Below are 12365 nucleotides of genomic sequence, written 5' to 3'. Positions count from 1 at the left end.
TAAGTTTGAAGGCAGATGTTAATAGACATTGGCACAAGATACGATTTAAAAAACACAGCTATAAAAGGGAAGCCAATAAAAATGTAATTGCTGAACTCAGGTACTGTAGGTGGTAAAGTGATGTAGTTAAAAGCCATATAACATTAGACAGGCAACACAGATACAAAAAAAATCGAATATTTTGCAACTAATACTAACCTTTGGCTAACGTCACACAAAGCATCTTTGCTGCAGGTGGTTTCTAGCAAGAAAATGCTCAAGAGTTTTATCTGTCTGAAATCTACTACTTAAGCCCAGAGGAAGAAGGAGGTCATAATAACACCCCGCACCTGGCCTTCAAGACCCAGTGGGTGAGCAGTTTATAAGTTATTCCATAAAAATGGAAAGCAAAATGTGACTACTTCCCCAGAATGTACTGTGTAAAAAGGAGATGCAACTTTGGTCACTGTGCTCTTCTAACTATAAATATGAATGTAAAGAATTTGCAGCTAATTACTGTGTTTTCATATAAGCTACTCAATAACATTAAACAACTCTGATAAGCCTCAGCAAGGCCAACACCAGACTGTATCTCGGATCTGATCAGAACCCAACCCTTACTCCACTTGCTTCAGCTGGGTAATATCACTTTATGTTGTACCTCATGAACACAAAAAAGGAACATCAAGGGGGTTATTTATCGAAATCTGATTCTTTCAAATAAAAAAGTCCAACTAAATTAGAATCCACTATGTTTCCTTATTTATTATTAAAAAAGCACAATCTAATCAGATCTAGGACACACTTGATAAAATCAAGGGAAAACCCAAATTGTACGAGTTTTTTTCCGAATTGTATACATTTTCAGGAAAAAGCCAGAATTTTCAGATTTTTGCCGAAAACACATGAAGCATATGAATGTAGGGCTGCAGCACATGCTATGCCTATTCATGTTTGGGATGCCAGTTAATTCACTGGCACTGGGCATATGGTGTAGTTTAAATGAGAACTAAAGCTTAACAAATAATTATGGCAAACATTTAAATGACACCAAATACCCTTTTTATCTTTTTACCCTTTTTGCTACAGGCAGCATCAAACCGGCTTTTTTTTTTGTGTATTTAAATGCAGGGAGAAAGTTACCCAAAATGCTATGTATGGCTGCCTGCAGGCACTGAGCTATCTGTGTGCATATCCAATAACTTATGACTCTGGCTAAAAAGTGCTGGTTACACTGTGTATTTACATAGAAATTGCCTGAGGACAAAGCTGTACCTTTGGGTACAACACGCAGATCAAAGTATAAAATGCAAAGAAAAGGACAACTTGCCCTATAGTTTGCAAATCAGCCCTTACATCGTATCTGGTGCTGCAAAGCTGTCAACCCCCTACTTTTATAGAAATTGGTCATTTTAAACTGGAATTCTGCAATATATAGATTTAGACAGAAGCCCTGATAAATCAATACATTGTCTATGATATATAACCATGCATTACAGGTGAAAAGAGTATACTGAAAGCCATATTTAACAAATCAAACACTTGTTTTTGAATAGAGAAAAACAATGAAATGTTTTCTCTTTAATCGGCTAGTTGCAAACTATTTTTTGGTTATGACTGCCACCTGCTGGCTCACTTTGAAGAATGCTAATAAGGGGGGTTCCTGGCTCAAGTTCATTCAGAAAAAGTGGGGGAGGCAGAGCTTGTATTCAGCATACAGTGGAACATCGCTATTCTGCATAGATGCCTTTGACATTAATATAACTACTTTCTTCTGCTTCAAACAATGCTATCTTTATGGAAGTTTTAAAATACTTGGTGCTATTTTTGATATCTTGATCCAAGATTACCCAAATATTTGCATCTCCTGTGTCTGGAAAAGGCAGCAGCATCTTCAGCTGAATGATCAAACTGCATTATAACGGAATCTGTTAATTAGATTTTCCCCAAAGCGTAGCATTAATTACTTTGTTGGCAACATAAGAACATTACTGCAATACATTTAGGACAAATTAGATGGATGAATATGTTTAGTATAGAAGCACAATTCTCTCATTTGCCTTAATAATATTTGATTTACATGGTACAGGTTGTTTAAGTGCTGTGAAATGTCTCATTTACGGGCTGCCCAACTGATGGCCCACAGGACAGATCTAGCCTTTAGAATGAATTAATGGACTCCTGCTAGCCCATGGGTTTCAATTACTTCTTTGTAGAATAGGATTATTTAATTATAATCAGGTCCTGTACATGTGGTATAATAAAAATGTAGGCGCACTATATGAAAGTCCGAACTCATTCTAGCTGCCACTGGATGGGATAGTCCGAACTGCCTGATTAAAATATCAATCCAAATTCTGATCAAATATCCAAAAGGGACACCCCATACATGAGTCAATAGTCTTCAAAATTCTCCAGGTGTCCAGGTTTGCAGCCAGTATTGGTCAATTTATGGCCATTTTAACATTTGATTGACAACTAATTCTTTTGAAGAGAAAAAAAAAATCACAATACAACAGGGAGATAAGTAACCAGCTCATATGCATATTAAGTCCACACTGAGTAGTAGCTAAGAAGCTATCCAGCCCTCAGTTAGCACCCCTGAGTGCTACCAATATTGTCAATAAAGAACTAGCAGCTTTGTTTGTCACAATCCAACTGTCCTACCACCACCTACTTTCTTGAAAGCCTTGCCTCTTCATAGAAATTGTGAAAGTGAAAAATTTGCTAGGTAGGTATAGTAGTATATGCCGATTGATCCTACAATAGCAATTGATTAAGCAAAATATCTCTGCTATCTTTCTATCATGCTGGTAACAGTTAAAAAATCATCTTAGTAGCCACCAAAGACTGGACCTAACCCCCTAGGAGTTCTTACAAAAAAGAAAACTGTATTTCTGTAACTTTCTCCCAATCTCTCTGCAGGGCCGGATTTGTGGAAAGGCCACCAAGGCACGGGCCTAGGGCGGCAGGATTTTAGGGGGCGGCATGCTGTCCAACCACACCCACATTGGTTCAAAAACAATGGGGATGCGCAGTAGATAGGCCTTGGTCAGCAAGCCATTGTACGCAACCTCAATACCCTAACACTTTTGGGATGAATTGGAACTCAGATCTGGGCCAAATGCCCAAGATCAGTGCTCAAGTTATATACATACAGTTGTGTTAAGAATAATAGCAGTGTGTTTAAAAAAGTGAATAAAGTTCAGAAATCCTTGGTTTTCTATTGGATTAAGGTCTGGGGATCGGATTGGCCACTCCATAACATCAATCTTGCTGGTCTGGAACCAAAATGTTGCTTTGTTGGTGTTTTTGGGGTTGTTGTCTTGTTGAAATGCTTATTTCAAGGGCAGTTCCTTTTTGGCATAAGGCAACATGACATCTTCAAGTACTGAAACTGATCCATGATGCCTGGTATGCGACAAATAGGCCCACACCACAGTATGAGAAACATCCCCATATCATGATGCTTGCGCCACCTCATTCACCGTCTTAACAGTGTACTGTGTCTTGAATCTAGTGTTTGGGGTCGTCTGACAAACGGTCAGACCCAAAAAGAACAATTTTGCTTTCACCATCATATGTTTAGTGTAACACATTCATTGTACAACACTGTGCTATATAGTGGAGTTTTATAAATGTGTTAATCTTAACAACAAAAACTGTCAATATACCTCTGTATGATTTTAGTGGACTCCTCAATAGCCCCAGGAGAATTTGGCTTGTTGGCTAGGTTTGTCACTGAAAGTCATAACAAGTTACCATGTCCCAAGGAAGTAACCCATTCCATAGCATTGTACAGATCTGTGACTGTCTTCCACTATTCAAACAAACTCTTTTTAGTTTGTTACTTTACTCAGCCAATGTATCAGTACTTTGCATATGCATAATTTATATTTACCTCAAATGCCCTTGTTATAGTTTTCCCAGATGCTGTAGAAACTTGTTATATTCTAGCAAAGCCACCTGCCTCTCAATAACGAGAAGCATGCTGCTTGCCCTTTCTAATCCCACTTGAACCTAAAAATAGTTTCTCCTAAAATGATCACAATCAAATTTTATGAAGTGAAATAATGTTTGGCTAGGCAGAAGCACACTTCAGCTGATCTAAGCCTATCTTGTTCCAGATAGAACTGGCAAATACATAGATTTAAAACAATTTGAGTTTTTTATAAGAAAACATACAGAGGAATTTGGATCATACCATGCTTAAGGCAGGCACTGCAATTTACATTTTATTATTGTAAATGATAGGGTCTTAGAAGGAGGCTGATTAACAGCAGCAGTTTTTATGACATCACCAAAGATGTTTATAAGGGTTTGTATGTATTATAAAGTATGTTGTTTGCCACAAGCGATTTCCTTTCTCTTACTTTTGCCCTGAGACCCATCATATAAAACTCTTTTTTCCCGCTTTTGCTCTTTTATTTCTTACAGAACACTGAAGGTTCATTCTATCTTGTCAAGACAAGATAGAAAGAGGACAAACATGGATATTATAGCAGAGGGATGTTTCTTGACAATCAGCAACATTTCTGAATCAAGATCATTGAATTGACAGGAGTGATGTTCATGCTGTATACATTTAAGGGACATAAAGCATTATATATATATTTTTCATTATATATATATATATATATATATATATATATATATATTTTTTTTTTATTGTTTCACCCACAATTGTCCAGCATATTATCAAAACATGTTGGGAGGTGTCAACCAGAAACAAAAGGGAGGAGTTGTTAAAGGGGACCCGTCACCCAAAAAAAAATTATTCAAAATCCTATTTTATCATGTTAGTCAAGTAAAATGAACTTTAATTACAATGTATAAATTATGTGAATCTTGTTTCCATCGGTCTGGGAACTCATAATTAGAGCAAGCAGGAAGGAGCCATTTTGTGGACATTGTTATTAAGACAAGCCTTGCATCATCGCAGAATCTTGTTTATGCACCAGAATGGGGGACCCAATATCCATCCCCATGCCCTGGCTACACAATTAAATGGTTAAGAGATTGGGGGGGAATGTGGGGAGAGCATTTAACGTAATTGTCTGCCCCGCCTCTATGCCTAAGGCAATATTTGATAGACAGCTGATATTTTTAAATAAGTTTCCAACAGCTATGTATGCTTTAATAAAAAAAAAAAAAAAGAATTTGGATTTCATGTTTAATTTAAAAAGGACTTTTATTATACAGCTTTTTATGTCTGGGTGACGGATCCACTTTAAAGAACTCCAGGATAAAACAGGCAGTTCCCAGTTACAAGAGGATGCTCTAATAATTCCTGCTTTTTCAGTTTACTATATCGCATTCATTGGTTACAAACCAAAATATTGCTGGTAGGGATGTTTCACATTGTGAATACTCTTGCTTGTGTAATTAAAGGAATAGTTCTACCACAGGTATCGGATCCATTAACCTGAAAACTCTGTTATCTCTGAAACATCGGATATCTGTTATTTACCTTTCAACTGTGCCTCTTTCCAGCTTCCCATTTAAGAAGTTATCCGGCTTACACGTGTTACTGCAGCCAAAAACTGATACCCTCTACCAACAATCTGCCCTCAAGTAGCATTTTTACTCCAGGGTTTAGCCCCATCTTCTCCGTACCCCTTAGGCCTTGGTCAGCAAGCCATTGTACGCAACCTCAATACCCTTACACTTGTGGGATGAAGGGTTACTGCCTGGTAGCCAGGGTAACCAGTCAGTGTAAACCAAGTGAGCTGAAAAGCAGGAAGTAGTGTTCTGACTGACTTGTTATACATCAAATCACTTCAGCCATTATACATTACATTTTTGGCTAACTATATTAGAAATATTTTTATTTTGCACAGCCTATTTACCCAGTTTTTATTTTTACACTGAACAGGCAGTTTTAGCAGCAAAGAGAGGGCCAAAGACATATTGATACCCTTGGTAATTTGGAACAATTTGTGTCCACATACTTTTGACCATACAATGTATCTAGCTAATTTCAGCCAAATATCAAGTCAGTCATGCAGTTGAGAAGGCCTCATGCACAGGCTGTTATGAACTTAAAAATAGTATTAGCTATTACTAAAATAGGTTTTGAGGTTTTTCTCTATTTTAGAGGCATGAGATCTGTCTAAATTTAAAATAATTCAACAAACCTAGAAGTGGTTTCAACAAATCATATGAAATATGTCTCAGTATTTGCAGCATCTCCACAAAGCGTCATTTTAATTTCTTCCATAGTGGGCCACATTTATAGCGGTCTTCACATATAATCTAAAGTTGCCATTTTCTTTCATAAAATGTTTAAATGTGAATAATAACATGTAAAATATGTTACGTTTTGCAGAATAGTGATACGAACAACCCTAGTATTCTAGAACAGAAAAACTTATCAGAATATGTACTGCAAAATGGTGAACAGGTAAATCTCTGACAAACCCATTGGTTATTTATAAAGTTTATTTTGACTTGCATCTCTCTCTCATCTAGCATATCTTTATCGGATGTTTAGAAATTAATCCCACACTCTGAATATCCCTTGAGATATATTTGACTTTTGCATTAATTAGCTATGTGAATTTCTGAATGCAATGTCAAGAGGTATTTTTTGTACAGCCCGATATTTATAAAGCAGCTTGAGCTGCAGGTTAGTAAGTATATCAATTCCATAAAATCTGTGTATATTAAGTTTAAAATATATTATTTTTGTTCTAATTAAATCATTGCAGTTATAAATATGCATGGATCAGCATAGGAAAGGCTATTTAATATCTATTATACTGCCAAATTAATACTGAGGGGGTCCTCTATGAATGGGGGGAGCCTATGATGAAAAATATTGGAATTTTAATGGCATATTGAACAATTTCCATGTCAATGTTAAAAAGGTAGAAGATATGGGGGGAGTGGGGGAATATTTTCTGCTAAATTTATGAGCCCCCACAATTATATTGTATATGCAATGTTATATGGTGAAAAATGCTTAATGAAGAGGAAATACGCAAACCTTTGTTTTGCTATTTCGTCTAGTAGGCTAGTTCCTTACAACTTATTATTCAAATATGAGATTTATATACTTGCAAAGCAAAGTGAGGCATTGGTTCCACCAAAGCCAAAGGAATTGCTCAAAGCAACTCTCCTATTTCCATGTTTCCACTCTTGTGCTGTAAGAGGAACATAATTGAGGTCAAAGTCGGGCTCTGTCCTATCAAGATTTAAAGTTGGAGGCAAGATTCCATGAAAACAAGCCAGCACAGTGAATGCAGCTTCAAGAGACCCCGCTGCACCCAACAAATGCCCACTTGCCCCTTTTGTTGCAGATACTGCAAGAGAATATGCATGGTCCCCAAAGAGTCTCTTAATTGCCTTGTTTTCAGCTGCATCTCCAAGAGGTGTAGATGTAGCATGAGCATTGATGTAAGTTACATCCTTGACTTGTATATTAGAATCCTTAATGGCTGCTTTCATGCACCTAAAAGACAAAGGAAAGAAGAGCACAATCATGATTTCATGGATAGCAAAAAATTAAACCGTCTATCACTTTCTATACAATTCTCTAAAAATGCAAATATCTCAGAAACCAGTAAAAATAAAAAAATAATGTACATTGCAAAAGTACTCAAAGAAGAACTCAAAGTATGTTTACTTCAACTTAACTTAACTACTTACAGAGCTGGTTCAATTATGAAGCAACAGTTCAGATGTAAATAAACAACTTATATAATTCTGTAATGATATTTTTATATGACTTTACACCCCTTTTATTTCTTGAAGCGCAGAAAGCTTTTCTTCTAGAATGATAGTCCAAAGCTCCCACTACAGTTCAGAAATTTTATGACAGCATCCCAAGAAGGACTAAACCGTTTTTTAAGGGTATTCATTTACGGTTAGGCTTTTCAGTTGTGCACTGCCTGTGTATAAAAACATTATATCATTGAGTTTGCTAATATCTAGGTAAACAATTACGCATTAAAGACAATATGGTGGCTGCTCAATACAATACCAGGAATCAATAATTTAAATAATTTTGTGCCAGCAGAAAAAATATAAAAGGCTGTGTGAAAAAGTCAAATCTGTCTAAAGCATATATAAAATAAGCAGTTCAATAGCAGAATTTTTTTCAGGACTTGGATGTTGCATATATTTGCTACCAACGGTGTCAATCCCCTGCTTGATATGAATTATTTTTATATAAATCAATTCTTTGGCTTGGGTAACTAGTGCTTTTTCCACACTTGATATTCTGCTTGTGTTGCCAATGACTCAATGAAACACGATGCAGAACAGTGCCAATTAAAACAGCAAAAAGACTTTAAAAAAGTGAATGAAATTCGTGTTCCCATGGAAACAGACAGATCAGAAGAAGCAATGTCTGGCATGCAAGAATAGGCAATAAAATAAGGAAATTAAGATTTCCGTTGCTGAAAATCTATGGAAAATAAGCAGGATTGTTCAGCCTTATCGCGCCTCTATAATGTAACCATACATGTTATATACTATTACTTTAAAGCAGAACCTGCATTTTCAAAGGGAAGCATTAGTCTGTGGATAGTACAATAAAAGCTACTGAATCAGCAAATATCTTCATGAACTACAGCAGGATTCTCATGGTATAATTTAACTTTCATACCTTACACTCTTTCACACAGGCTCTGGAGTACAGTACCATGTGTTATGGTAGGGTGTATGAGTTTCTTTCACACAGTTAATATGACAAATTCTTTGGTAAAAAGGAAAATATATACAAAATTGTATAGCTATAGACCTCCTGAGCAGAATGACACTATGATGCTTTGGATATCATACGGCATGAGGTATGGAAGATTATAATATCTGTCCATATGAACTAACAAATACAATACATATATCAAGTCACGAATGTTGAGAGTTGATCTTTACTAGGACTCACAAGTAATGAAAACAGAAGGTGACTGCGGCTATTTATAATCTGCTTCCTTCAGATTCATCATAATGTAATTGATTTAATTTGGTCTCTTTGTAGAGAGCCCTATTAATTTAGCTCTAAAGGTACTATCATTAACCCTATAGCAAGTCAAAAGTATGGGAAAGGGTAATTTCCATTAATGCAATAATTATAATTTAAGTTACACAAGGGTTATTTTAGAGCTTTTTTTTAAGGATGCACCGAATCCAGGATTCTGTTTGGGATTCGGCCAGGATTTAGCCTTTTTCAGCAGGATTCGGAATGGCCGAAACCTTCTGAATCGTAATTTGCATATGCAAATTAGGGGCGGGGAGGGAAATCGTGTGACTTTTTGTCACAAAACAAGGAAATAAAACCGTTTTCCCTTTCCCACCCTTAATTTGCATATGCAAATTAGGATTCAGATTCGGCATTCCGTCAAATCTTTCGTGAAGGATTTGGGGGTTCGTCCGTATCCAAAAAAGTGGATTCGGAGCATCCCTAGTTTTTTTTAAACATTAATTTGTATTTGCTAGTTAGCACAATAACATAGCTGTTCTTTTCAGAAGGAATATTACTGGAGGGGGATCAAATATCTGATCATCACCAATAACTTGTGCTGCTAACCCTTCTAATTCTCTTAAAGTGCCACTGCATGATTACAAAGACAACACTACTGAAAAACCAGGCAGCCTTAGAGTGAAAGGCTGTGGATATATGACTTGCCACAAGTCAACCTTGAGTATTGAGATCTATAGAGCAGCTGTAACATCACAAGAGAGGGTAAAGTTGTCGGGAAGTTTGAGTTTAAGTTCAATAGGTACAGCAGCTGATACTAATGTGCATTGCATCAAGAGGGCAGGTGGCTAAGGCTAAAATGCCTTTCCACAAAAACTAATCCAGCACAGATTCCCTGAACACACAGGCATATTCCCTCATTATGCCCACATTCAGATAGAAGGATGTCTGACTTCTGTAACTTAACAAAATGAATCAGATCAGAGCAACAGGCGTTTAATTAAAACAACAAAAGGCAATGTTAGCAAGAAGGAAAAGCTTATCAAAAGAAATTCAAAGAAATAATTAAAAGCATTTAGAAGCGGTGACTTGAGAGAGGTGTCTTGGGATAAAAGCTTAAATGAAGGGGGATGTGGAAAACCTAGGGAAATTATATTTTGCATGAAACCAATTGCTTAGATAACACTGACCTCAATGGTTTTGAAAGAAATACAAAACTGTGTACATTACTGACGGATAACGCTGATCACTTTTGGCAGTGGCTGTAGGAGTTAGAGTAACTGGAAGAATGGAGCCATGAAAATAACAGTACAGTAGGAAAGTCACCTTCTGCTCTGGGACTTAGTCTATCTAATTTCGTTATTTCAATTCATTTCACCCCCATTTCAGCAATGTCAGACCTTGCCTTAAATGTCACTGCTTAAAAAGTTCTGTGAAGTGGAACCTGACACGGGAAGTGCCAGGTTGATCGTGAACACATTTTTTCCAGTGCAATTCAGTCCAAAGCTGCAGTTCAATAATATAAGGTTTGCAGACTTGTCAAATTAGTTATGACATGCAACTATGTTTTTTTTATTTATAAACAATGTTTTTAAAGAAAAAGATATATTTTCAGTGAGAATCACTTGTGTATATTATTGATGATTGACTTCTTTTCAGGCTCCCATAATACAGATGTGATTGTTGGCTCTGGTTGTTGAGTAAGATATAATACAAGAAAAACTGGAAACCCCACTCACATGCTACACATACACTTTTAAACAAAAACATGCTGTGGGAGTGCCATAGATACAGCAACATCACAACATTTTGGAAAAAAAAATCTAGTTATGTTAGTTCTCTGTTGGTTACAGTAGAAGGATAAATATAAGGACATTCATAGAAAACAGCTTGGATTGACCAGATGAGAAAAACTGGACCTAAAATATATGCAAATACATAATTGTGAAGCTTTAATTGACAGGTAAAGTGTGTTTAACACTACACTTTATCTTTAAATAAATCCTGCTCACTTTTTGTAGCATGGTTCAGGGTATACGGATTTTTAGGTGAAAATTGCCTGAAAACAGCAGTTTGCTATATAGAACAATAGATGGTCAGTTTATTAACAATACTTGGGATTCTGGCATTTACCTGAAAGCACCATCACCATCTGAACTTGGTGCAGTTATGTGGCAAGCATCCCCGGACAAACCGTATCCCAAAATTTCTGCATAAATCCTGGCATTCCTGGACAAAGCATGTGTGTACTCCTCTAAAATAAGCACGGCTGCCCCTTCTCCCATTACAAAGCCTTCTCGGTCAGGATGAAAAGGGCGGCATGCCAGCTCTGGAGTTAAATTATAATTAGTACTGAGTGCCCGGGCTCTAGCAAATCCAGCTAAAGACAAGGGCCCAATACAGGCTTCTGTCCCCCCAGCTACCATGACGTCAGCATCTCCATAGGCAATAAATCGATAAGAGTCTCCAACAGCATGGGCTCCGGTGGTACAAGCTGTAGATACAGCATGGTTTGGTCCTTTGAGTTTGTACTTGATACTAATGTGACCTGCAGCCATATTTACAAGAATCCTGGGGACAAAAAATGGGCTAACTTTGCTGTATCCCTTTGATTGTAACAACATGGCAGCAGCAGAAATATCATCAAGTGGAACCATTCCCATGCCTAATGCTACACCTGTAGAAACCTGATCCTCTTCAGTCATTGGCTTCCATCCTGAATCAGCAATTGCTTGTTCTGCAGCTCCCAGAGCCATAATAGTGGCAGATGACATTGCTTTAATTTCTGACCGGGAAACATAGGATTCCTCATTAAAATGTCCCTCAGAGTGACCTCTAGGCACACGAGCAGCAACTCTGCAAGGTATAGTTCTATACTCTTCCCCTTCTAAAGCCCCAATTCCACTTGTACCTTGAATGAGACGATCCCATACTAACTGTGTTCCAACACCCAGAGGTGAGACTATGCCAATGCCTGTTATAACAACACGCCGACCAGAACTGGGCTGTGTAGCACAACTTATCAATCTTTTATGACTGCAAAATCTAGGAAAATCTTTCATAAATGAGTTGCAGAGCTGAAGAGTTCTCTGTATTCCTGAAGTATACGACGTCATGAGGGTTGCTGGTTCTTTTCAAATGCTTTATTAAAAGAAAAGAAAAAAGCAGATTAAAAAAAAGAACAAATTCAATAAATATAGTTGTAGGTAACTTTAGGTGTATAAATATTGCAAAATGACACCTCCTACCACAAGCAGATATGCAACAGATGAAGTACCAAGGGTGGTCTATACATGAATGTATAGATGTGTCCGATAAAGCACTCTGCATCTGGAAACTATAAACTGCCCACAGCACACGTTGGTTTGTAAAAACAGTCTTCACATAAACGACTAGTCATACGGACAACTAAAACACTTAAAGAAACTGCTGAGGTATCTATATCTAAACAAGCCCAGAGAAA

The 12365-nt window shown here is 37.0% G+C and overlaps 1 protein-coding gene across 3 annotated transcripts in view; it reads right to left on the bottom strand.

The window, feature by feature from the left end:
- Window positions 1-6169: 6169 nt before the first annotated feature.
- oxsm.S (3-oxoacyl-ACP synthase, mitochondrial S homeolog) overlaps window positions 6170-12365 on the bottom strand; it is an 8473-nt gene continuing 2277 nt past the window's right edge. For all 3 annotated transcript variants that reach the window (XM_018269286.2, XM_018269287.2, XM_018269288.2), the window contains exons 2-3: window positions 11036-12043; window positions 6170-7432 (exon numbers count right to left, since the gene is read on the bottom strand). In XM_018269286.2, the coding sequence (XP_018124775.1) occupies window positions 7030-7432; window positions 11036-12018 (1386 nt within the window). In that variant the 5' untranslated portion in view covers window positions 12019-12043 and the 3' untranslated portion in view covers window positions 6170-7029. The remainder of the gene's footprint in view (window positions 7433-11035; window positions 12044-12365) is intronic.

Source organism: Xenopus laevis, chromosome 6S (assembly GCF_017654675.1).
Source record: "Xenopus laevis strain J_2021 chromosome 6S, Xenopus_laevis_v10.1, whole genome shotgun sequence".
Lineage (NCBI taxonomy): Eukaryota > Metazoa > Chordata > Amphibia > Anura > Pipidae > Xenopus > Xenopus laevis.
The sequence above is the reverse complement of the archived record's forward strand: the minus strand, read 5'-3'. Positions and strand labels throughout refer to the sequence as shown.